The following is a 27,364-nucleotide window of genomic DNA, read 5'->3' on the forward strand; positions in this document are numbered from 1 at the left end:
GTGGAGTGATGCACTATGTGGTCTCTATGGTCAGTCACTTTATATGAGTAAGTCACACTTTGTTTATCAGCCCGTCCACTGATGGACACGTGGCTGTTTCCACCATTTGGCTGTTGTGAACAAGGTCGCCCTGAGCATCCGCGGACAAGTTTTTGTTTGAACGTTGGCTCTCGTTTCTCTCGGGGTTCTGCCTAGGAGTGGAGCTGCTGGTCATCCGACAACTCTCTGGTTTACATTTTGAGGAACTGCCCAGTGCTTTCCCCAACCTGCTGCTGCTCTCAACCCACTGGAACGTCCCCTCTGTTCTGCTATCACAGTGACCCGGCGGGAAAACCTAACAGCTACCCAAACTGGTCAGTAGTGCCAGATACTGGGCAAGATGAACCCGAGACCTTAAAATGCACATGAACCCTGGAGAGTCTTGGTTCTGCCTAATCCTTCAGGGATGTCTTCTTGCCACCCCTCCTCCCACCCAGGCCTACCATGCTCTTAGGACCCCCACCCAGCATTTCCTGATTGCTCGTAGCTTGGAGTACACCGGGCTCTGACAAGCCTCCACATCTCACCCATTTTACTCCTGCTGCCTAAAGCACTCCCCTCCCCACAGCACACACACATTCCTGGCCTGAGCCAACTCCTACTCATCCTTCAAAACCCTTCTCTGGGATGCCCTTTCTTACTGTGCCACTCTACGGCTGATCCTTCTCCTCTGCACCACTTGATTAAAGTGTGACCCTGTGCTGTCATCGCTCTGTGAGGGCAGAGACTGTATGTGTGACTTTGTCCACCCCCAGCACGGGTGAGGCTGGGTGCATAGGGGCCTGCCCAAAGGATAAACAGACCCCGAATATCCAAGTCTTTAAAAATCTCACAGCTTAAGTCTCCCACTACCCAGCTATTCCTACATTTAACAAGCTGTGCTGTTTCAAGTCCTGCTTCACCTAATTACCACCTCCTGTGATTTCATTTCCCCTTGGCTCTGTTCTCTAATATCAGCATCCGCCCCACACATACTTTCACATGAAGTCACCTCTCAAAATTGCATTTTCCATGCCAATTGCTAAACCCATGGAATCCCCAAGGTTGGAAGAGTCTTTTCCTCCCTTCGTCTATGTCCACAGCAAAGAGAGGAGGCTGGGGCAGCAGGAGGGCGGGCGTTCCCACGGGGGAGCCCCCTTCCTGCTGTTGACCCCTCCCCACTTCAGCTGTAGGAGCTGCTGTAACGAGAAGGAAGACATCCGGGCTGAGGCCCAGCAGCCCTCCCGCGCTGAACAGGAACAACCCCACCTCCCTGTGGACGTCGCCCTCCGCTCAGCAGCCCCAGTGCAAACAGACGGAGAGAGAGGAGGCCTGTGTCACAGACCCCTCTCCTTGCTTACAACGGAAGCAAAACAAAAAATCACCTCCTCACTGCCACCCATGTGCTCCCTTCCCCCAGAGGAATCAGACAGAGTCCAACTCGGGGAGCAGAGAAAGGCTGGTGGCTGCCCACAGAGACGTCCATGGTGCAGAGGAAACGGGGTGGGGGGTCCTCTATTTGCAAATGGGTTGTGTTCAAAAGTTTAAGTGTAAATCACTCAGAAAGCATAGAAATGATGTGATCTGTTGTGGGGACGTGCTCAGAGCAGCCCACAGAGACCTCTGGAACCCATCACGTGCCTGTGGCAATGCACTTACATGCTGTCCACAGACCCAAGCCCACCACTGTGAAATCCAGGCACCGTTATGGCTCCACAAGCCAGCACAGCATCTGGACAGGAAGCAGGACCATTCCTCCCCAGAGGCAGGGGACAAGGGAGCCGCGGGTCACTGTTGAGGGCTCCTGGGGGTGGGGGGTGGGGCACAGGCTACAGGGAAGGAAGGAGGAAGGAAGGCAGGCAGCCAGGCAGGCAGGCAGACAATTGCCTGGGACAGAGCCCCAGGAAGCATCAGGACAGGATGCCAATGAGAGAGCAGAGCCTCCTGGGGTTTTCAAGTCTTGGCTTTAGTTCCTAAAGCAGGGTTTGTGCGGAGCGGTGACAAAGAAGTGGGGCCGTGGGAGCCAGTTTCAGCCACCAAAGTGTCTCCAGGCCTGCGGGGCAGGGGTGGACGGGGTGGGATGCAGGGAGTAGGTGGATGTTTGATGTTTGATGAACAGGATACCTTTCCCCCTTTCCCTTCCCCCTCCTCCCCTTTAACTCCCGAAGCCAGCTCACCCAGGACTCCTACCAGGACCAGCATGAGGGGGACGGGGATTCTAGGCAGAACAAGGTGAAAGGCAGAAAGGGATGGAAAATAATAACCCCAAATCCTGGCAATGAGGAAGACAGGGGTGGCTCAACCCACCAGTATGGGGACGTGTGCTTGGAAATTACCAACTGTCATAGTAATTTTACTTTGTATGATGATACGGCATATGAGAGATGAAATGCAAGTGCCCAACACTGAAACATTAAAGCTCAAATAAAGAATAGATATATGGCACAAGGCAGGTTTTAAGCAACGGTGTCATCTCTGACTTGTGGCCATAGAGCAGGGACCACGGGATTTGAGGATTCTGCTCAGAGGACGTGGGAGGTCACAACGATCCCACAGGTGAGTGAACGCAAGGCAATCCAGCTCTTTGACATCGCTGGATTGTGCATTTTGGTTGAAACTAGACTGTGAAAAGATATTACTGACTTACAGAGAAATGGATGCAGACAAAGTAAATCAATAGATTTCAAATGATTATTTTGAGAAGTGGTTTAACACGGCTGCTTCCACTCCGGGATATAACGGGCTTGAAGACGCGTCGCTTACAACAAAAAAGAGCCAGCCTAATTTCAAGCGCAAGGCTTTTCCGAACTTGGTGGAGAGCTGAAGTCACAGCCCCAAATGTGAGGAGAGACGGGAGTGTCCGCGCAGTGGGGCAGGTGCCTCTGGACACAAGAAAAGAGAAAGTGATGAAGTGAAGAAGGCCGAGGGCAGGCTGGCAGGACACGGAAGCCCCTGGGGTCCCCAGACGTGGAGAAGTCTGACCCTCCTGCAGCGCTTCCTCCAGGAACCTCACTGGGGACTCACAGAAAGTCAGAAAGAGCCTCAAAAGTGTCCACGTGGTGCAGGTCTGCGGAGGGGACAGCAGCCGTGTGGGAGGGAGAGGGGCCCTCCCCTCCTGCCCCCTTCTACAGAACAGAAACTTAACTGTTGGGCAAAGTGCAACAAATATTCTCACCCTCAAGGAACTGGCGAAAGGGCATTGCAGCTGGAGGAGGAAGGCGTAAAAAACCCTTATTCCTGGGGTGGGACAGGACACCCCACGACCCAGAGCCACGGGAGGACTGAGATTAAATCAGAACATCAGAGGCCGCCCCGCTCCCCACTGCCCTGCTCAGCTAAGCCAACAAGCTTGAATAAGAAGTGACAGCAGAGCTGCTGGGGTGGGACAGGGCAGGAGCACAAGATGACCTCCGGGTGTGGAGAAAAGGGGAGACCTCAGGTACAGGGCTGAGCGGACGGCGCTCAGGCGGGAGCACCGCCACCCTAACACAAGGAAGCCCAGGATGCACAGAGGGTAACCATGGCAACAACCAGCCTCAAGCCCCGCCCAATTCCTGCCTAGGTTCACTCGCACTGCGTGTACACACACGTACACACACACACACACACACACACATGGCCTGGAAGAGGAAAACGTATGCACTATTAATCTCAGTCTTCACTAGCTACAAAAGGTTCAGCAAAGGTTATGAGGCTCAGAAAAGGCAAGAAAAAAACCAAGACACAAAGCAATCACCAAAACCAGGCTTACAGATGACGCAGGTGTTGGGGTCACCTGTCAGGGAATCTAAAGTAACTACGGACCCCATGTTCTATCCAGATGTGTTCACCTCCCTGCCCCACCCCTTTCCATGATGCTGTAGCCATCTCAGGAGAAACGCAGGTCTGAGCAGTTCAAATAAAGTTTTTTGTGCTGGAGGTGCCCAGCCCTGTGTGTTCCTCCTGGCTCCCTCTTTCTGCCCACCTCCCTCCGGGGCTCGTGTTCTCCCTTCTCTTCCTACAAAAACTTCCTCCCCAGAAAAGGTACACAAGTTACCAGTGTAGGACCTCTCCCAAGGGTCCCCACACCGTGGACGTGGTTTTAGAAGATTTCCCCACATCATCTGGGACTAGTGTATGCGTCAGAGACCCTGAGAGGTGAGAGGCCACGCGCTGCGGAGCCAAGACCCTATGGCTGGGAATCTGGGCTGGTCACGCACTAGCTCAGTGGCCTGGAGGGCGCGACGTAACCTCCGAGTTCCACACTGCCGAAAGGAGAAAACGAGCGTCCCCATCAGCGGTGGACGGGGGCACTTGATGAACCAGAGTCTGGGAAATGTCAGGAACAGGGCCTGTTGCTCAGACACAGATCAGCTGGAATAAACCCCGGGGTCCTCATCTGACCACGAGGTCCCCAGCTCTGACCTTGGGGATCTCAAGCTCTGACCAAGAGGGTTCCCATCTCTGACCACAGGGTCCCCAGCCCTGACCGTGGGGTCTCTGTCTGACCATGAGGGTTCCCAATCTGACCATGGGGCGGCTATCTGACCACAAAGTTCCCAGCCCTGACCACGGGTTCCCAATCTGACCACAAGGGTTCCCAATATGACCATGGGGTGCCCATCTGATCACAAGGCCCCTATCTGACCACAAGGTCCCAGCCCGGATCACAGGGTCCTTATCTGACCACAACATCCCCAACTCTGACCACAGGGACCTCCAAGATGCAGAGCTGAGCTCACTGCCTTCAGGAAGGAGAGACCATCCGAATGCAGATCCAGATGATTCTAGGAGCTAACCCTTTGGCCCGGCCGCCAGGTCCACATGTCCTACATTCTTAGTGACTCAGGTCTGCCCGCTGGCTAGGCTGGGCTCCACCCTAACCCCACACCCTAATCTTACTCCCAAGTCAGTTGGCTTTCCACCCCCCGCCATCTATCCACCACGCCTTGCTCCCCCCCAAGTAACCCCTTCTCCCCTCCCAGATGGCTCAGGTCCCACCTCCTCCCATGTCTCCCCAGACCCCCCAGTGGTGCCCATGCACCAGTTCTGAGGCCCACGCGCCAAAAGCCGGTTCCCACCTCTGACCCTCAGTCACTCAGAGCTTTGTCTCCTCACGTGGGTCATCAGGTCCTTCAGGCCTGAGGCCTGGCTCCATTCTTCCCCAGCCCTTCAAACAGTGGGGGATGCTCTGCACACACAGCAGGTGTCCCATCCACACCTTGGTGAAGCCTTGGCATCTCAGGACCTCATCTCAGAGCCCCCCAGAGGACAAACTCAGGATCTTGTTAAAAACCTACAGATCCTTTCTGCAAACACCACTTCCTACCCAATGTGGATGACAGGCTGGGGCTGCCCCAGTCCCGGGAGGCCCCCCTCTCACTCCCACAGAGTGTGTGTCCTTCCGACATGTGAGGTCCTCCCTGAATCCGACCTCTGCTCACTACTCCCGCTCAAAGTGGCCAAGTTCCTCTGTCCTAGACACGCCCATAGCGTCACATGCTCTCTCTTATAGCATATTCTTACCAGAAAATGGGAGGCAGGAAGAACAGTGATATCTCAGTTAAAAAAAAAAATTCCCTGGGAACTAAATTGCTTTGAATGAGTCCAATAAAAACACTAACAACAAATTTATCATAAAACAAGGTAAGCCTTGCTAGCTTCTGCAGTCTTTCTACAAAATACGCCATGCACACAGTACATATGTCCATTAGGGGACCCGTCTGTGCAGGCAGACCCCTGGGGGTCCCCGGGGCTGGCCCTGAGCGACTGTCGAGCTGTACAGCATCCTCATCCCATCTCCATGTCTCTCCTCCTCTGTCCTCTCTGCCCTGGAAGCTGGCCGGCTGCCTAGCTTGCAGGGCCCAGAGCAAGATGAAAATGCAGGGTCCCTTGTTCAAAACTTACTGAGGCTTTCAGGATATCCTGAGACAGCAGCACACCTATCCTGGCAGGAGGCTCTTCCTCGCCCCACCCTGAAGAAGGGCTGGGGGTCCCACCCCATGGAATCGCACTGAGGCTACAGTCCCTCTCACCTCCCACCAGAAGAACTCCCTCTACAGTGCAGCCTCAAACCATCGGTTTGCATTTAAGCCCCTTAGCTCTGATTTTGGAATCAAAAGTATTTCTTCTCCTTAAAGGACCTTAAAGCATCAGCAAACAAATGAGATTCAAGGAAGGAACCAGGACAGAGGTCGGGGTGGGGTGACAGAGGAACCTAGCATCTCGCAGGCCTGCTCGGAACCTGACAGTGAACCAGTGTGGTTCCTCGGCACATGCGCCGTGAGGGCATGTCGGAAGGGCTGTCCTGAGTTCTCCCGCCCTCACCTCCCGGGAGATGCTGGCTGAGAACTGAGGCCCAGCTCAGGACCTGAAGTCCTCCGTCTATCTGGCCACAGCAGTCTCCCTGAACCACTCCTTCCTCTACAGCCACCCACTGCACAGACTCCCCGCTCTCCCTCATCTGCCCCGCGATCCCCAGATGCCCGGAGACACATCCGAACGCCTGCCTCGCCTTTTCTCCCCAGGTCGCAAAGGAGCATCTCGCTGAAATGCATGCTGAGCATCCCAGTCCCCGGCACCTGGCCCTCCCGGCACCAGGACCTGGGACTGGACTTGGGACTTGACTCGCCTGAAAAACCTTACTTAGCAACGTGGTTGCAGGGGTTCCCTTAGAGGCTATGCTGAGAAGCCGGTAATGGATGGAGAGGACTCAGGATCTCACCTGGCGCCTCAGCCTCCCAGAAGCATGAGGTCTTGGCTGCCAGGCAGGAGGCTGGGGCTTACGAGGCAGCAGCCATGAAGGTTTCACTGTTGTTCCGCATTCCCTTGTTTTAAAACGTACCTCAGGGCACCATCCACATCTTCACTTTCCTGTGGCTCATGGTTTGGCTCCATCTCACCCCCAAATCAAGTCTTTTGGTATCTGACCCACTCTTACCACCACTAACCCTGCAAAAGCTGGAGGAGGGGGAGCTGGCCGGGCCAGCGGCCAAAAGCTGTGCCACTGACACTTAAATAGGAGTCTGTGTGTCCCGTCGTGAAGGAGAAACCAGACCGCCAGCACGACGAGGGGTCTTCCGTTCGTGTGACAAGGCTTCCTCGGGCATGGGGTCTGACTGCGCTTTTCTGCTTTATCTTCCTTTCCCAGATGGTTGGTAATAACAACAAAAAATCCTGTTATTATGTGAGAATTCAATGCGAAAATCAGTGCCAAGGAAACATCTGGGAAGGGAAACGGGGGAAAATGTTGTTCCCTTTAGGCTTCAGAGCCAGATAGTAATTAAATCAATACAGGTAAAAAACTGGACGGTCATCAGTAGGCGCTTCCCCTCTGCAAGCTCCACAGAACTGTAGAAAGCGGCGCGGTCAGAGGAGACCTTGCAGATAGCCCGCCTGCAGAGCAGAGCGCCCCTCAGGGGTGGGCGCTGGGCAGAGCCAGGAGGAAAACACTCAAAGCCGTGCTTTGTATTTTGCAGCAGGCGGGGCCGGGGGGCTCCTGAGGGACATCAGTCAACCTCTTAGGGACAGACGAGGAGCCCCAGTCCCCAGGAGCTGGAGGGTCTGGTCAGAGTCACACAGCACCCTGCTTGTGTTCTCATGACACCCGCCCCATAACTAGCTTCAAGTCTGCACAACAGTTGCCATCCGGAAGCACTCCGAGGGCATCTATCATTATTTGTTTAAACACAGAGATTCCCCATCCTCATCACACTGGTCCGGAGCTGCGGCCTTTGGTTACAGCTCTCGGAGTTGGGGGAGCCCACGCTCCCCCGTGGATTTCTACTCAGCCACTCCCATGGTGGGGCTAACGACTCCCAAACACAAAGTCAGTCTCTCGGAGGTTATGCAACCCAAATACATTATTTTAAAGACCCACTTTACCCTTACAAGGTCCCATCACTTGCTCTCACATACTACGGAAAACATTTTACATCAGCCCCTTCCCCTCCCCTTCTTCCTCCTTCACCACGTGTAGCTCAAAGACTCTCGAACTGGGATCGAAAAGGTCTTCAAATGTAATCAGTCCAACCAACCACCTCTCTGATGCCAGACTCACAAACTGTAACCTCCTGCCCAAGTGGCCATCTAGCCAGCGGCAGAACTGTCCTAGCGATGGACTCCCGCCTTGTTCTGAGACATCACCGTCTGACAGGTACCCCTCCCGCAGAGTTTAACTCCGCCTTCCCGCAGCGCCCGGACCAGCAGATTCTGTCAGGATGCCCCGTTTCCTGAGCATGTGAAAAACTGCCTCCACAATCTTGTGTGGTAAGAATGAAGAAACAAGATAAACTATGTGCATGACAGATACGTATAAACACATTTACGGTGTTTGTGTCTTTTTATTCATCATATGGAAACAGCTGCCTAGACCTTCCCCAAATTTGGAAGGCACGTGTGGACCGAGCTGCCCTAACGCACAGGCTGCAGGCTGCACGGGGCCGTCACTGCTGACTGAGGACCAGAGGGCTTTTCTATTAAGATACTGTACACAGAAAAGCACACAGACTTCAAACGTAAACGCAGATTAAAAAGCACAGGGGGAACGTTCCAAAGGGCAGGCCCTGATTTGTAATCACGTTCTCTTGAAACTGCTCCGTGTGTGGGTAGGTCTGGCAAGCATCCTCCAGGGCGAGGGGAACGAGGGTTTCCTTTTGAAGGATGTTCATGGCTCTCCCTGGGTCAGCTAGTGAGCTAGTATTTGTGGAAATGCCTCAGCAACTCTGTGAGACGGGGGTGTGGTGGGACCTGATCTCCTCAGCTCATACTGATCGCTCACCTGGGGCGTGCACTTGCTGGCTGCCCACTGCGCTCAGCGCCTTGATACCCCATAAAAATGAGTTAAAGTAAAAAAAGATCATGATGCCTGTGGACGAAAAACTGTCACTCGCTGTCTGCCTCTACAAGGACGAAGTCCCTGGTCACTGCACCTACTGACCTTCAGCGCACCCTGCAAGGAAAGACGATCAGGGTGGAGACCAGGAACAAGGCACTCTGTACGCTGGTAAAAACTGGCAGAGCAGGCCTTCAGAGAGTCAGGTATTTTCAGGAGAAGATTTTATGGGCCCAGATTCTTGCATCTCCTCATATCTAGAAAAGCACTAAAATCATTAACGGGCACATCTGCTTGTGACAAGCAGCAGCCTCTGCCAAAACGTGTGCTTGACTGCACGACCCCCCTCTTCACCAGAATCACACGCGTACTGACCTCCCCCACCTCTTCAGGGCCGTTCCTCAGAGCTGTCCAACAGGCTGCCTCCCTGGCTACAGTCCTCATTTTGCCCCAAATAAAACTTAACTCACAACTCTCAAGTTGTGCTTTCTTTTTTTTTTTTTCAGTTGTCACACCAAAAGTTTGATCTTGTGAAAGATTTCTTTACCTAGCTCTAGGCATATCAAAAATGATAACATATCCAAATTGCACGAAGCTATGGTTCACATAAAGAGGGAAAAAAAATCCTAAGACAGTAAAGTGTCCAAAGAGAATAGGCGTAAGGAGCAGCGGGAGGGTTTCTGATGCGACTGGAGAGAGTCTGTCCGGCCTGCAGGCTGAGACGGGGGTTACAGAGCCCGAGTGCCGAGCCGGGTGTGGAGGGCGGTGGACAAGCTACGTGTCTGGGAGGGTGAAGGAAGACTCTGGAATCAGGCTTCCGGGTTCAAATTCCAGCTCTGCCACTTGCTAACCTTAGGTAATTTGCTCAGGTAATCCGAACCTCTGTCCCCTCGTCCCTCAAAGGGGTCATTAGTGGAGGTAAATTTCCCAGAACAGCCCTGGGCCAACGGGAGTGGTCCGTGTTTACTACAGGCCCTCGTCTTCCTGGGCCTGACAACGGGCTGTCTCTAGACGGGCCTGCCAGAAGGCATTAAAGTAAAGTACCTATCACACTCTATTTGGGTTTCAATATTTTACGTCTTGTTTTCTTTCTTTTTAAATTAAGAGCAAGAAGTTCGACCTACTGCCCAGAAATAATGAACCTGTCCACTCAGTGACTGCAGTTTCCATGAGAAGTTAAGTGGAAGCAGATGTTTCTGAGAAACGAAAAGCCACTTTCTGCCCTCGGTGTGGCCCACCCAAAGCTGTCCACGCGCCATCGCCATCCCGCGGGGACCGCGCCGCCTGTCCGGCTACCCTCCACCCCACCGCGCAAGCGCGCCAACCTTCGATGAAGTCCGCGGCCGTGTAGGGGCGCTGGTAGGGGCTGCCCTCGGACGGGCTGTTGAGGGCCCCCACGGCCGACTCGATGGCCTCCGCCAGCTCGTCCCGCTTGTCCTTCCGCACAGGCTTCTCCTCGGGGTGGCGGGTCAGGCCGGTCTCCAGCTGGTACACCTTCTGCAGGGTGAAGCTGTCGAAGGGCACGGCGGCGTACTCGGTGGCCTGCTTGAGGCCGGCGTGCACCTCGGCGCGGTCCACCTGCGAGCGCAGGAAGGCCAGCAGGTCGGCCTGGGCCCTCCCGGGGGCGCCCGCCAGGCGCTGCGCGACCCTGAGCTGCTCACCGCGCTCCTGCAGCTCCTCCTGGAGCTGCGCGATCTGCCTCTTGAGGCTGCCGATGTAGTCGCGCTGCTGCTGCTGCTCCTCCCAGCCCTGCAGGGCCGCCTCCTTCCCGGTGGGACCGCCGGCCCGCGGCAGCCCGCGCTGCTCGTCGTCGCCCTTCGGGGTGCAGGCCAGCATGTAGAGCACGGAGACGGCGCAGCAGAGGAGCACGAGCAAGACCACCACCCGCGAGACCCAGGCCAGCAGCCCCCGGCGAGCCATCCTCACTCCGGAGTCGGCCCTGCGGCAGCACCGGCGGCGATCATCCCAGGACGCCCGGCCGGCCACGGGCGGCCCTGGACGAGGCTACGGGCAGCACGCGGGTGGGGCCCCCGGAGCCGCTCTATCCATTTCCGTCTACACTGCGTCTTGCCCCTGCGAGTCCGGCACCACCGGGCGCGGCTTCCCGACTTCCAAAGGATGAACTTGCGGGCAGAGGCGACGAGTCAGGGGAACCCTCCAAGGTTTCACACGCATTCCCATCATAGCCTTGCGGACGGACAGCAGCGCAGTGCGGACCTGAGAGGAAACCAGATGACAACACTTACTCAGGCTAATAACACCCTTACTTCTCTGCGCGGCCATCAATAGTCAGTAGACCTCCGTGGGGTTTATAGACGTGATTAAATAGCCTTTAATGTTTGTAAATCAGAGTGCAACGATGCACAATGGATGCAGAAAAAAGACTGTAAGAAAATATGGCAAAATGTGGATTCTCTCTGGTGGAAGGAGTCATGTTGATTTTTCTGCTGCTCTGTATTTTTCTCTACCTTACAAATGCTCCACAATCGCACATATGATTTCCATGGTTTTTAAAGGAAAAAAGCAAAATTTTAATGGCGATGAAATTGCAGACCAGGCCGGCTGGCACTGGTGGATGCAAACAGTGGGACACCCTGGGCTCCCGAGGGCGCCCCCCCCGCCGCGGCCGGGCGTAAGGCTGGCTCAGGACGTCCTCACGCTTTGGGCAGCAGGAGCACCTGAAGACTCAAAAGTGCAAATGATAAATATGGATGACAACTTATTCACAATGAGTCTGGGGAGGGTCTACCAGTCGACTTTCCAGTTGTGCCTGCAGACGGGGTGATGAGCTGACCAGAGAAAAGACAGGGCTGGGAGAACAGAGACCAGAAATCTGGCTTTGTGAGGACTCAAACCCCAAACATCCAGCCTCTGGGAGGAATCCCTGTCCTGACTGCTCGTCAGAGATACCCAGTCAGACCGCAGGGCCTTCCACACACGCTCTGCCCCTTGACTCCACTCCCGCAAACAACTGAGGCGCCACCTGGCTCTGACCCACCCCTGCCTTTCCCTGGGCACCCAGCCCTCCTATGCCTGTCCCGACACCCCTTCTCCAGTGCCCTCCCCTCCTTATCCCCTTTCCTCATCTCCCTGCCCATCTGGGCCAGAGAAAAAAAAGAAAGAAGGAATGATAAATGGATCAAATAAGATTTCTTGATTTCTTGTTTAGGGAGATTTTTATAAAATCGTTTTAGACCACTTCTCTTAAACAAGCTCCCTGAGGGTTCTGTGTCCTGGCCATTTTTATAAAAACGTGACATTTTAAATAATCCCCATCATCATAAATCACTCTTTACACAGTCTTCACCCAATCCAGAAATCCAGATTTTCTCATCTCATTTACTGCTGGTCTGTCCCCTTTACTGACTGGAGGGACGCCAGTCAATTAGCAACTACAGGACCCATGGGAGAAAGCAGAGATGACCCTTCCAGCAGCTTCCCTGGGCTGAAAACACAGTAAACAGGCTCAGTGACAATCTCAGCAGTCACCCACTATGTACCACGGCCACACACGAGAGCTCGTCTTCTATGTCGTTGGCCATGTACAGACACCACTATGGTAGCACAAGAGTTTATTTCCCAATCTTCCTTTCAAATTCAACACATAACATTCTCTTCGAAATTTCCTTTGGCCTGAAGATTCTCTCTTCTATAATTTAGAATACCTGGTTATTAGTGCTCAGTTTAAAGGGCATGGTTAGCCCTAGAAGCCTTTTCTGCGTGATGAAAAATCTTGGGATTTGTATAATTACTATAATTCTGTGATTAAAAACATCTCAGCTTGGCTACTCAGGCACCTTGCTGTTTCTAATGAAATCTCTCAGTTGAACTCATTATGTCCAAGGATTAAATTATCCAGTGAAGACACGTTATCACGTTATTCTGCTACTTTAAACTTTTACTTAAATAGGTTGTCATTAAAGGCAAAATAAGGAAATCAGAAAACAAAAATGGAACATTCAACACCATTTATTGTGCTGTGGGAACAAAGGATGCAATCTTTCAAACATGTTTTTAATGGAATAATTGTTATGTCTGCATAATAAATTAAAATCGTGTTGGTTAACTGAAGCAGTGTATTAAAGCTATGGCTAAAGAAATTTAAAACTGTACAATCAGTCTTTTGTTCTGTTCTGTAAGTCTCTTTAGAGTCCAGTCCGGCTTTTGAAATTCCCTAGTATAAACTTCAAAGTTATTTGGCATTCTGTTTTCTGGGATGTAAAAGGAGAAAAAACAAATCTTAAGAAGAACTTATTTTTTAAAAGAAATAAAAGCCACCAATAACTGCCAAAGAAGCAGTGATGGCTTTCTCTGTTTAAATGTCGGCAGCAGAACATGGACGTCAGAAACAAAACTCTGCATCTTTTAACAGTGTTTTCTGCCGGTTCTAGCGATCTAACTTGTAATCAAAACAGTAAGAGTTGGCTGCACCATGGAGGCTGGAGGACCTGCCGGCCGAAGTCAGGATGTGCTTCCTTCCCTCCCGCTTCTACGGAGACTGGGTTTTTCACCTGGCGGTGCGGAGGGTGCTTGGTAAGATCAGGTGTTACTGTACCCGTATCTACCACATACAGGAAAGAATGCCTCAGTGAGATGCAACCAGAGGCACCGGCTGTCCCTCTCTCTGCAGCGGTGTGGGAGAGTCAGGGTTAACCGGTACCGCGTGTTTACGGGCTGCGGACAGAGAGCACCGTGTAATTACCAAGCGCTATTACAAGTCGGAGACGCAGTGCGAGGACAGCTGTGGGTGATCCCAGCAGCGCTGTGCTACTACTTCAGAAACTTAGAAAAGGCACCCAGATTCCACAGGAGCTCAGCCTTTGGGGTGGCTGGAGACAGGGAGAGGGTGGAGAGCTGGATACAGCTCTGTCAGTGACCAACGTCAGGACCTACGGGAGAAGGGAGGGATGGGTTCCTATTGTTTAATTACAGAAAACCCCTCGTGCTCATTAGGTTTCTTGTCGCCTACACTTTAAACGTCCAGCCTTCCTAAGTGCCTCTCCGGGGCCTTCCTACCCCTGGCCAAATCCCCAAGGATGGTTCTGTGACGTACCTTGTCCAAAATGTTGCCCTCATTGCTTAGGCTGAAGGGACATCCAAGCTCAGGGGCTTGGCAGCCATTCTTATGATCTGTGGGCAACAAATGGCGGGAGGAGGCTTCCTCACAGGCCACAGTGAAGGCAGAGGGTGCTGCAGGGCAGGGCCTTCCGGACCACCTTAGGTGAGCCCACCCAAGCAAGGTTATTCCCCAAACTCCAAGACTGGAAAGGGGCTCTCCGTGCAGACTGACGTCCTATCACCCTTGGGGCCAGAACAACCGTAAGAACTTTCCCTGGGGTATACGGGTAGGGGGTTGCTTAAGGAATGCCTTTCTGAGCATTTAAGGCAGAGGGTCCAAAGGATACAGGGGGCCGATGCCAAGGGATCCAGCAGCAGAGGGGGTTTCTCAGACTCCAGGTGCAAGCTGTCCGACAGCCCTGACATCCTGCCCAGACCCAGAAGCATCCGGGACAGGCCCCCAGGTCTCCAAATAACACAGCAGTGGCCGGACAGTGGGTCAGAAGCCCAGTCTCTTCCATCTAGGATGTTGGCATTATCCACCCTGAATGATACCACGCACTGCATAAGAAGTCACAGAAGGGGAAAAGGGCCAAGCCAAGCACAGATTCCAGCATCAGCAAGCTCACAAGCTTGCAGAGGAACTAAGCTCTTCTCAGATAACTATAGCACGAGCCCCCAGCCGGCAAACACGATTAAAATAGAAAGTATTCATGTCGTGCTCCCACCTACCAAATGTATGGGGGGGGGGTTGTTGAGAAGTATTAAAAAAATAAATTTCAAAATGACAAAAGCTTAAAATAAATGTTGAGAATCAACAACATTTGTTAAAATAAGGCAGAGGCACTGGTTATCATTTTATCTTAGAGTGGAAGGAGACAGGTCGAAGCCTGGTCCAGAGTCTCAGGCTCACGCAACACGGGGACAGTGGAAATGAGAGTTTCCGCAGTCGGGACAGAAGTCACTCTCTGGATGGCAGGGTGCATTTCACTCTACAGACCCTGGTGGACATTTGGTCACGAGAGCCATGGACTAGGACAGAGAGCCTGCCAAGACATGTCTGCTAGTCCAGGAGAGGCTCATGCACCACAGAGATCTGCAGGCCAGCCCAGCTCTGAGATGCTGTTGGGGGCAGCAGCAGGCAGGAAGGAGGGTGGCCTCAGGCGACACCAGGTCGGGCACCCCTACACACCACAATGACATGCCTGTGAGTGACAGAGGGGACCATTCAAGGGGCAGCAATCAATTTCCCGGGGCATCTCCACCCTGTGCGCCGGCACGGCCAGAGGAGTGGTTGGGGAAGAAAACCTGCGGTGTCCGTGGAGCCAGGAAGCGGCAGACGGAGCCCCACAGTGGGGAGCCAGCCCGCTCCTCTCCATGCAGCAATCGGCTCTCTGACAGCGGGCACAGCTCACCTTGGGTCCAGGGATTAGCTGCACTAACAGAGCAGAAACTGAGGTCCTGTCTCTTGGGTAAACACACCGTCCTGAACCGCGCCCGGATTCTTATTCATAGTTTTCAGATGCTCTCCAAGACGTGCAGAGGAACACTGCAGACATCCCCCGGCTCAGCACCGCATTCCCAGTTCCCTCCTGAGTTTCACTCCCTGTGCGCACGGTGGCAGCCTGCACCCGGGACGGCCCTCCGTGTCCCTGCCTCCTGGTGTCACATGGTGTGTCTGCCTCCCGGTCATACTGGGGCAGATGTGAGGTCTCACAACACAGGGCAGACGTGGAGGAGGTTCTGCAGAATTCAACAGAAGACCCGCAAAGCCACTGTGCGAGCGGAAGGCCCCCAGCCCGCCCCCCCCGCCTCCTGCGGAGTCTTCTCCTTCCGACTTTCTCCACCTGCGTCTCTGAAGGGAGACAAGTACCCACTGCAGCTCCAGCGGCAGACTTGCTGAGTGCACACGCCACACCGGCTAGTTTAGGGCTGTGACGTTAAACAGCGTGAAGATGCACAAAACGAGAGGGCACGAGCTCCCTAAACCACACGCCCCGGAAGCTGCAGGGCAGGGCTTGGCAGGTGTCGCAGAACTTTCTGGAAGGCCAGTATCTCTTCCACACCAGCTCTTGAGTCAGCCTCTGTCACATGCCAAGTGCTTTATCCTCAGGGTGTTGTGACTGAGGCGTGGAGAGAAGACCAGTGGGTGTCACTGTGCACGCAGGACCACGTGTGGGGCCAAAGTGACCTCAGGGACCCCTCCACCCCGACACCAGGCTGCCTGGCTGGAGGCTCTGGCACTGCCCACGGGCCGAGCTTGTCCACCAGCCTTGCACTCAGGGTCCCCAGCCTCCAAACCTAGTAACATAAATAGCGCATTCCAGACAGGAATGAACCTGTGGGCAAGTACCACACACATAATGTATCATTTATAAGTTATATACACGTTAAACAGTATTGTCGTATTATATATTTGCAAAACAATACTCCTAAACTAATGGAGTGTAAAAATGTTCTTAATGTCTCCTCGCCCTGGTGGACCATCCCAGGCACCTCGGGGACGCGATCCCGGCCCCCACGTCACTGCCCTCGGAACTGCCTTTCATCCCAGGGTCCCAGGACAGAGCAGCAGCCCCACTGACCTCAGGGCTCCTCCTCCTGCCTCTGGACGCCCTGACTCCGTCCCAGGGTCCCCAATACCTGCTGCCTGGTGTTGCGGCCTGGCCCCTGCCGGGACACACTTCCCTCCCTTCCAACCCAGAGGACTTGGACGTGGCTTTCAAGACGCCCTGGAGGGTCCACTCTAACCAGTGCCAGGAGCTGTTCTCTACGTCCCCAGAGGGATGGGCTGATTACCTCTGGGCTGGAGACCTCCTCGCTGGGAGGTGCCCCTCCATCCCCTCAGTAATACGTGGTCTGAAAGAATCATTCTGATTCCCTTGCCCCTATTCAGAAGCAGGAAAAGGGAAACATGGCAAAAAGAGCCGGGGGTCTGCTACTCAGAACATGAACTCACAGAGCCAAAAAGGCAGGAAACAAGCCAGTCCCTTCCTGTCCTTCTCTTCTGATTTCAGTTTCTAATTTGCTGGTGGACCTTTATAGAGAAGAATTGAAAGAGAGGGTCTTCCTGAGCACACGTGGATTTTCTTTCCCCCTGCCCACACACATGCACCGCCACCTCCATCCTTACTTCCAGAAGGATCCAAGGAGGTGGATCGGCCCAGGTGGCAGCCGTGAGCCTGGGGAGTGAAAGAGAGAAGGCATTGCCCATGTGACTTAGAACAAAGAACCTCTTCCCGGTGGGAAGATGCCCCAGGCATACGTGCAGTGCTGAGTCGGCTGCCACAACCCTGCAGAGACCTGTCTCCTCTCCGTCTGCCCCTCGGTCCCACGGGCTCTCTGAGGCTGGGGGGCCGCCCTGGCCGCAAAATGAGAACCCGAGAAGCTAGGCTTCACCTAATGCTCACAATTACATCCACTTAGAGAGCATTTGCTTTGGGCAGACCTCATACTAAGCACTTTAAAAACATTATCTCATTTAATCCTCAAAACAATCCTATGAGCTATGCCTTATTATCCCATTAAAGATAAGGAAAACGAGGCTTAAAGCAGTGAGGTAGCTCTCGCCCAAGGTGCACCGCTGGCAAGAGGCCAAGCCCAGTTTCAAACCCAGCTCAGTCTGATGCTAAACCCTGCTCTTACCCACTAGGCCCAAACTGCCTGCTGCGACCTGTTCCTCGCTCTCCACCCAACGTGTCCAGTGTTTCCTGCTTCTGAACTCACAGTGGATCTTGCCTGGCCCTTCAGATACGGCAGGAAGCACCACTTCCCTGTCCAGAGTTCTTTCCCTCCCCATTTAGCTGTGGTTTGCACGTCCACGTCCCTCACCAGCACCACAAACTCACACTATCCCTGGAAAAAATGCCAACACCAGATGTGCCTGGCGTGAGCCTTGCTCTGGCCCCACAGTGAGGCCGGGACAGAACAGCTCTGCAACATCCGATGGCTTCTGAGCAGATGCCATGGGCTTATACCCACAGAGCAGGTTTAGCACGGCTCAGCTAAAAGCACCCTGGCAAGTGGAATTTCTCCTTTGCAAGGAGAAAAACAGAACATCTCTAGGCTGGTTAGGATGCTGGCTGACCTCACTACGAATTCTCTCCTGCCGAACCCTGAGCTCTCCCTTCCATCCTCCAGAGCCCAGCAACAGGAGCTGCCCGTGTGGTGGCCATGCACCGCGTAACCTCTACCTGGCCGTGCACCCTGGCGACACCAGGTCCGGGGGTCGCACAGCCCAGCTTCCAGTAAAGGCATGCTACTAATTCACAGGGAGGGGACTAATTAGAAGTGAGCGGTGCTCCGAGCCAAGCCCTTCCAGCTAAGAAGCAAGCACAGCGCCTGGCGAGGAGCACGGTGGAGTCGCTGAGTGGGAAACGTCAGCTCCAGGTGAGGTTGGAAGTGTGAGTCACCCACCCTGTGCCGCGAAGCCTGGGGTGGACGCCAGCTGCGATGATCAACTTTAGTTACCGGAGGACAGGACAGAGAGGGAGATCAGAGCTTCCTGATAAGATGAGAGACTCACAGACACAGAAAACAAACTACGGTTACCAAAGGGGAAGGGGGTGGGGGGGGGCGGAGACTAGCAGATACACACCACTAGATATAAAATAGATAAACAGCAGGGACCTACTGTACAGCACAGGGAACTGCATTCAATTTCAATACCTACAATGGAAGAGGATCTGAAAAAGCATATACATGTATCACTGAACCACTTTGCTGTACGCCTGAAACTAACACAACACTGTACACTGACTACCCTTCAATTAAAATAAATAAATAATTTTTAAAAGAGATGATCCGTGCACCTTCTTAGCAGATGGGAGAAGGGAAGAGGAGGATGAGAAACAAGGTTCACCAAATGCCTCCACCACGTCCTGGCTGATGCCTCTAAACCAATTCTAGATGCAGGGCTCCCAGAGCGGCTCAAAGTCCAAGGCAGGGACCCGGTGGCCTCTCAGGAAGCCCCTGGGGGCTCCACCGAGGACCTTCCAAGAATCACTGGCCCCCTCGTGCATTACCTGCTGTCTCACCCGAACCTCAGGTGAGCTGTTGATCCTGGCCTGGAGACTAGGAAACTGGGATCTGGGGAGAACTGAGACTTACCCATGCAGCCAGCGGCCTCCACACCCCCAAACGCCCCCCACAGTCATCAGTCCCAATCAGCCTGACACCCTAGAGCGTGGACAGAGCTACAACTCGTGCAGAATTAAACCAAACCAGCAACCGGGAGGCAACGCCCACAAGCCGGGCCACGGAGGAAGGGCGGGAAAGGTGAGAGCACACGTATCGCGCACAGCCCCACAAAGAGGACACTGCAGGGCCTCTGGAGAGAAGCAGCGCCAGACGCCAGTCTCTAGACGTGCAGGACGGCGCTTGGAGCTGGAGCCGGGAGTCGGGGGTGGGGAGGAAGCCTGTTCTCCCCTTCCCCAGCCCGGGCTCCCCTGGGTGAGACTCCACTTCAATGCCAACAGTGACGACCCACTGCTCTCCTCCGCTCCCGCACCCCGTCGCCCCGTGGCTGGCGTGTGCCACCCTCCCGGGGGTCTCACTCTGTCCTCTTCACCCCAACCCCAGAAATCAGCCAGCCTGGCGCGTGAGTGTGGTCCCCCAGGTCTCATGAAACAAGGGGGTCATCACAGCAGGCCTCCCGCCACCAGCATGGCCCCGAAGGAACAGCCCCTGGAAGCATCCTGAGTTGAAGGTGCTGGTCCACTCTGGAGCCCGCCGACGTGTCCTGCTGGCGTGCTTGAAGTGAGAGGGTCAAGGAGGAGACTGCCACTTTGGGTCAAGATGAAATAAACAGCCTGACTGACCCCTCCTGGTTCTCCTCATCCCTCCCCACCAACAAGGAGACGGTCAGCGCACAAGCAAGGGGCTTGCTGCTGGAAAGTGCTTATCAGTCAACGGGCCTGGAGAAGGCGAGGGTTGTGCAGAATTATTTTAGAAACTCCCGGAGCTAGTCAGCAGAGCGTCTGCCTGGGTAGAGAGACAGGACCGATACTGCAGGAAAATTAACAGGGGCACGTCCAGTATCATGTAAGTTCTAGGTGTAGTGTTACTTCACAAAAACAGAACCTGGAGCTGACTGCAGACAGTGCTGTAAGGTCCGCCTGCAGCCCACCAGCCCCCCAGCACCTCCCCGGGAGGTCCCCAGCCTTCCTTGTGGCTGACTGTCCCTGCCCCGGGGTCAGCTGATTACTTAGGGACTAGCTAAAAACATTTCAAGAGATTACTCCTGTAGAGAAATCTACCTGCAATAGAAATGGTCCTATTCCGACACAAGACAGAGGGTACAGAGTGCTTATCTAATCCGAGTTTGTTTTTCAGTTTAATACAATTTAATACTCCTCTGCATCACTCAAAATACTCCTGAGTATTCCGCAGGTTCTTAGGGTCGGGTGTCTCAGTCCTGCTGTTACCTGGCTTCTCTCAGCCGCTGCTTCCCCGCAGAGAGGGGACAGACCGCATCGCGCCTGCACAGAGTCGGCAGTCAACATGCGAGAAAGCTGGTCAGAGCCGAGCCCGGCACTGACATCATTCCACTGACGAGAAAAGTCAGCCTCGGAGAAGAAATGTCCACTTATGCAAAGTGCCTGTGTTGATGCCAAGCGCAGCCGGAAGCAGAATCCACGACTCTGGACGCCAGGTCCCCTGGCCTCTAACCTGCACTCCCCTAATTTTAAATCAAAGGTACTCTGGCACATCTTTATCATCCCACAAGCCCCGTTTATTTTTCAAAAGAAAGAGAATAAAACTGTTGCGTACCCGGAAAGTTCTACCTGAACTTCACGTACACAAGCAAGCGTAGCAACCCCAGGCAGGCTCGGCTCCGAGCCCACGCCCCGGACGGGCACAGGGGTTGTCGTCATGTTTCCTGGACGTCACCTGGGTCTCAGGACAATTCATGTCATGACTTTCTGACCACGGACTGCCCACTCGGACTACGGGCACAACTCAGCCAAGGTTGGGCCCAGCAGGTCCCTGGTGAAAGGCCAGAGGGACCTTTTGGGAGAAATCGCAGAATCTCCTAAAGTATTTCCAAAATGCAGGTTCCCAGTAGCTCAAAATAATACGATTCAATATGGCAGCATTCTAACTTCAGCTGCTGGTACTAGCAATATTCCTGGGGTTCAAAACTTTTTTTTCTAATACCAATAAAAGCTGCTTCCTCAAATGAGGCGTCAGGAGCCCTGCTTCTGACTGCACATCATTCTCTGATACACATCAGCTCTCAGTTCAACCTGCCCTGGATGGGCATAAAATGCCTCCTGCTCAGATATGCACCGGAGTGTGACCCTTTGATGACGCACGTGAGTCTGCAACAGCTGCTGAAATGACTACGACTGCGCTGCCCAGGCTCAGAGGACGACAGATGCAGGGTCCACCCCATGCTACAGCGACCCGAGGCAGCCCGGCCATGCGGGAGGTGAGCAGCGCTCTGCTCTGAGACCACCCACCGCCGCCCAACGCCCACCTATCCCATCAGGACAGGCATTTAGTCCATAGTAACAGGAACCAGGAACTAACTCCCGAAATGCAGCAGTGATGGGATAATTAATGTGAATTCCACCCACCCGGTCATCAAACACGTACTGAAAGCCAGCTGAGTGAGGGGGGCGTGCCGACCCTGATGGGGACAGAGGAGGGTGTTCCAGGTCCCTGTCCCCGCAGAGGTGCTGGGAGTGGGAGGGCCCGGGAAGGATAACTGGCTGCAGGGGGTGATGTGCCGTCATTAACATGACCAGCATGTTCAGGCGGGGCTGCGCAGGCTGGAAGGGTCAGAGAGGCTTCAGGGGAACTGAGAACTGCTGTCTATCAGAGAAGGATGGCTAAGACCCACCAGGTAGACCGGGGACGCCTGGGAGGATCTCTCAGTGACCATGGAGATAAACTATGCAGATCTAATTAAGGTTTTCCACCCACTCCAATTCCACCACTAAGGCTGCATGTTGTCTTAATTTAAAAAGGGGAAAAAGATAAAGAACTCTAAAAAGTCACCATTTTATTGACAGTGTCTAGTTTTTTTTTTTTAAGATTTCTTTTTTTTCTGGTCAAAGTGTGTCTTAGTGCTCAAACCTCTTTTACGTGCCCCGGGCAAAGTGAAAACACACTGGCCTTGTCACAGTCCTTATTTTTTTTTTTTTTAATACTAGCTCCTTCTACATAGAAAGAAGAGTTGGATTTTTTTCTTTCAAAGCCAAGCTAATGGGTCTCAAGATTGATACAAAGGCAATCACTGTGCAGAGAAGTGAGTCCGAGGAGGGCTCGGCTTTTCATGAGCGTTGCTTTATGTCTATTAAAAGCCTGTGATGAGATGAGGTCTGCAAGGCGCTTCCCTGGCTACACAGGCCAACTCTGCGTTTGGCAGATGTGTACTTGCAAGTTTCTGGCTCAGTGATGGGAATGACATAGCCAAAACTCCACAAAACGAAGGGACCTCTGCTTAACATTCCACCACCTCAGCCTCAGAATCAGATAAAAGACGCTGAGGACAAAAGGAGACCCCCCACCTCGCAGCACTTGTCACTGGCACGCGGGCTCTGAGAAGACTCCAGGGAGCCCAGAAACAAGGCGACCCCAAGCGCACCCCTGTCGCATTTATGTGCCAGGGCGAGGTCTCCCTCTAGGGCACACAATCACAGGTACGAAGCTGATGAGAAAGTAATGGCAATTTTTTTAAACCAAGGTGCAAATGCTTTGCAGAGGACAAACTAAAACACTCCCAGTGGGCGGGATCTTGTATCTTCGTTATGATTGGCACTTAGAACCTACAGAAATTTCAAAGGAATAATGCTTGAGAAAACCAAATCAGGAGGTGATAATCAAGAAAAATTAAGTCTCAGGTACACAGGAAGTTCAAGACCGTGTCTGTCCTCAGATCACGGGCACTCGCCTGTCCTCCCAGCCCCTCTCCCACACACACATGCACACACACTGCCCGCCTCTCACCTGGCACCAGGTGTGCTCTGGGAAGCCTTCCCCCACCTCACAGACAGACTGGCTGCTGGAGAGACTGCTCAGTGTGTGGTCTGGCTCAGAGATGAGCCGAGACTACCAGAAGCCTCACGCAGAAAGTCAGTGCCCCAGAGGGATGCTGCCAAATGTGGGAAGGGAGGCGGTGGCCGTGGCCGTGGGTGGGGTGCTGAGTCACAGGCCACAACCGGCGCCCTCGTCAGCCCCAGCCCTGCCAGGCTCACGGAGGGTTTATGTTGGGTCCCACAACACTGTTCCCTGTCAAGTGCCACCTCCCACCGCCTGCTCCTGAGTACAGGGCCTAGACAAAAGAACACAAGAGTTAGCGGCGGGAGCCAGGGTCCCACGCAGCGGCTGGCACGCCCTCAGCCAGGAGGGCAGGACAGCCATTATGAAGGACCCCTAACTTTGAAATTATAGGTAAATTTAAGATTTATAGATAAAAATTATAGGTAAGATGAAAAAAGCTTATTTGGCTAACAAAGATATTACTCAAACTAAGCAGTTATAACCCAACGGTAGTCAGTCAGCAATGAAAATAAAGCGTTCCCGAAAATCTCCTGGAATGTAACGGGGAAAACTGTGCACTTCACAAACTTCAATCTACATGCTACTTTCCTGAATTATATCTTGAGTAAAGTAAAATACATCCAGGTGAAAATTACCTGGCTTACTCTTTTTATTTTTTTACTTGAAGTATAGTCAGTGACAGTGTGCCAGTTTCTGGTGTACAGCACAATGTCCCAGTCATGCACACACAGATATATATTGGTCTTCATAAAAGGTTATTATAAGATACTGAATAGAGTTCCCTGTGCTAGACAGAAGAAATTTTTTTATCTATTTTTACATATAGTGTTATCCTTTACAAACCTCGAACTCCCCAATTTACCCCTTCCCACCCTCTTTCCCCCAGTAACCATAAGATTGTTTACGAGGTCTGAGAGTCTGTACTCTTTTCAATACTAAAATCACCAAAGCTCTGGTCATTCCAGGACTGGGCAAAGTGCTAACAGTCTCTAGACCACAAGCAGTTCAGCAAGCATGTACTGAATATGATGAAATGAACTAAGTGCCAAGTCAAGTTCAAGGTACCAGCCGCCCGTGTCAGGGAGCTCGGTCTCCACGCGTCTGTACTTAGATGTAAGTGTACGTGCAGCTGTACGTACAGAGTGTGCACATAAAGATGAACAAGAGAGTCCTGCCCTCAGCGGGTTTAAGGTGCGGTAGAGGAGGCAGACCCACGAGCAGATACATCAGTGAGCTCCCCGCCACCTCGGAGGAGCAAAAGGTAAGAAGGGCTGGCACAGAGAGGGGCATTCAGTCCACCCAGAGGGTTCAGAAAAGGCCTTCTGCAGGAGGTGACATCTGAGCTAGGGCTTGAAGGAGCGGCTGAGCAAGGCAGCAAAAGGGTGAAAGGGCCTTCCTGGCAGAAATAACCAAAGGGCAGGGCCTGCACCCACGAAGCAAAGTGGCGCCCGTGGAACGCGCGGGCCGTCAGGGTAGCTGAGCGGGGGTGCGGCTGTAGGATCAGCCTGTGCAGAACCTGGGACCCCGAATTTAGGGAGGACATTATGCATTTGGCCTTGGACGTGTCAGGCTGAAGTGCCTCTGAAACATCCAGGTGGAGGTGGTGAGTAAGAGGAAGTCTGGTGTGGAGACGGCGGAGCACGCAGGCCATCAGGGTGTACATGGTGATCAGACGGCCAGGTGAAGGAGATAACTGGGGAGAGCACAGAGCAGGAAGAACCCGGCACCCACAGCACACCAGTGCAGGACCCCAACACTGAACGGCCGGGAAAAGGAGGCAAGCCCACAGAGGAGCCCAGACGGGACCTCCAGAGAGCTCCAAGGTCATCACACTGGTGCAAACTAGGGACAGAGACCCTGGGTGGCTGGGCCTAAGCATTTCCCGAGCCATCCATGGACGGCAGGGAAGTCAGCCGGTTCTAGGTTCAAGGTTATGTAACCCATTTTTTCCACAGACCCAAACCATGTCCTGCAAACTAACCTTGTAACAAAGCTGATACTATGGTCTCTGTCTGTCTACATACAGTTTCTCAACTTGTTCAGAACTGAGAAAAAGAGAAAAGAAAGTAGCTCCTGACATCCAGAAGCTGCCCGACCCTCCCAGCAAGGCCGTGTGTTAGACATAAACCATCCCAGAGACACCAGCCTCCCACAAGCTCACTCCGAGACCACGAGAAAAACAACAAAATAAGGCCACTTCACAATTCTGCCTAATCATAAACAAAAACAATGTCAAAGTGTCACCCACAATTGTACCAAACACCCCCTTTCTTGGCCAAAATGACAGCATTCAATCTGGAGCAAATCTCCCCTTCCTCAGACCCTCCTGCCGGTCATCAACTGAAACCCAAGTCCATATACTGGGTTCTCACACCTCTTACTGAGTAGTTACTGCAACGGGCGACAGACCCAGGATGACTGAGTACCACGCTCCCGACTGTCTGTGGCTGGAGACAACGGACAGAACTAAATCCATGAGCCCTGGGGACCCAGTCAGGACAGCAGTTACCTCGCAGGCGGGGAGAGGGTGAACGTAGGCGGGGAGGGGCAGCCTGGGAAGGAAACGAGTGTAAACGTCGGAGATTCTGCTTCTTATCCTGGGTGGTGGGCTGTCATATTCTCAGTAAAATGTTTCAGTCTGAAATTTTTAACAAAATACTTTTAAGAAGAAAGAAGGATGCAAGATAAACAAGGTCAGAGGCTACTGAGATGTCACGCTAAGAACTGAAAAAAGGAGATGAGGGTAACTCAGCGAAAGCTCTAATTTTAGTGGCTTGATGGGTGGGAAGGCAGGTCGGAGGGGATTACAGAGGGGGGAGGAGACAGAGAGCGAGTACAGGAGCGTTCTCAAGTGCGGGGGTGGGGGGGCAGGAAGCTGCGTGATGGGGGAAGGCCTGGGACGTCGCCTGACAATGAGACCTGTGGACCTCCACTGGAAGACCCTGTCTCCTGCTGTCCCTCTGACCTTAGGGTTTGGCCTCTGAATAACAGTTAATTGATCATCACAACACCCCACTTCCCCATTGCTGACTACTCAGTATCACAAGTAAGAGTGAAATTAAAAGATTGTATCTATAAAATGTCGTAATATCTGCAATTCTTTCCTTCACAAACATAAGTAACAGACTTTGTATTTATAGCTTAGTCTCTCATCTGTAAGTTATAATCGTGATATAGAAAGTTAACTATAATTCGGACACTAAATCTTGAAAAATTGTGGAACCAAGAGCAAAAGCGGGAAAGAGGCAATGGTCCACAGAGTTTTGCAAAACTGTACATCTCACCGCACGGAGACTCTAAGAGAAAGGCACTGGTGATGAGAGCCGCACAGGACAAGGGCCAGGAGCTCTGTCCAGTACAGCATCGCACTGCGCCTGGGCCTCTGTGATGCTGCCTCCCCGGAGCTGGGCTGGGGCTGCAGCCGCCCAGCCTCCGTCCACAGCAGCTCGCTTCACGACTGAGGTTGGCTGGGCTCAGGTTCAAACCCAGAACTTGAGCTGCGCTCTGGGTTCTAAGAACCCCGGTCGGTGATTACTTGGTAAAGCCGCCATTCCCATTAAATGAAAATTTGCTGATGACCAATTAAAACCCTTTGACTCCCAAATTTATCCCTTTCCACCCTCTTTCCCCCAGTAACCATAAAATTGTTTACTACGTCTGTGAGTCTGTTTTGTAGAGGAGTCCATTACTGTTCTTTTTTTTTTTTAAGTTTCCACATATGAGTTATATCACACAGTATTTTTCTTTCTCTTTCTGGCTTGTTTCACTTAGAACGATGACCTCCAGGGCCATCCATGTTGCTGCAAATAGCATTCTTTTACTCTTTTTTATGGCCAAGTAGTATTCTGTTACATAAATATACCACAACTTCTTTATCCAGTCTTCTGTCAATGGACATTTAGTTTGCTTCCATGTATTGGCTAGTGCTGAGATTTGCAAAGGTTAACCACTATATAAAAATAGATAAAAAACAAATGCCTTCTGTATAGCACAGGGAACTATATTCAGTATCTTGTAATAACCTTTAATAAAAAGGCTACGAAAACATCTGGGATATTATGCTGTACACCAGAAACTGACACATTGTAACTGACTATACTTCAATAAAAAAGAGAATTAAAAAATAAATAAAAAGCTTTGACTAATTTCAGGCAGGTGGAGACTCGTCACAGACATTATCTTCCTGATCCTCATGACATGCTACCAAGCCATCAGATACCTATCATCCTTATTTGAGAGACAGAAGAAAACCTAAATCCCCAAAGCGCAAGCTTTCCAGAAGAATGTAAAATAATTAATCAGCCTGCCAGGATGTTCGCTCACATCTACACATAATGAAGAAAAAATGCATTTGGAATGCTCCTGGCTATGGGAGGATAGAAGAAATTTGTAAAGATCCTTTTCTTCAAGGAATATGCAATCTAACTGCAGGGGGAAATTAGATACATAGAAAACAAAGCTTAAATA

General features: G+C 52.6%; 1 protein-coding gene across 6 annotated transcripts in view; it reads right to left on the reverse strand.

Annotated features, from left to right (window-relative positions):
- Nucleotides 1-27,364, reverse strand: part of CSGALNACT1 (chondroitin sulfate N-acetylgalactosaminyltransferase 1) — a 257,672-nt gene that overhangs the window by 57,250 nt on the left and 173,058 nt on the right. For all 6 annotated transcript variants that reach the window (XM_074353665.1, XM_074353664.1, XM_045518618.2 and 3 more), the window contains one exon: nt 10,156-11,047. In XM_074353665.1, the coding sequence (XP_074209766.1) occupies nt 10,156-10,750 (595 nt within the window). In that variant the 5' untranslated portion in view covers nt 10,751-11,047. The remainder of the gene's footprint in view (nt 1-10,155; nt 11,048-27,364) is intronic.

This window comes from Camelus bactrianus, chromosome 26 (assembly GCF_048773025.1).
Source record: "Camelus bactrianus isolate YW-2024 breed Bactrian camel chromosome 26, ASM4877302v1, whole genome shotgun sequence".
Taxonomy (NCBI): domain Eukaryota; kingdom Metazoa; phylum Chordata; class Mammalia; order Artiodactyla; family Camelidae; genus Camelus; species Camelus bactrianus.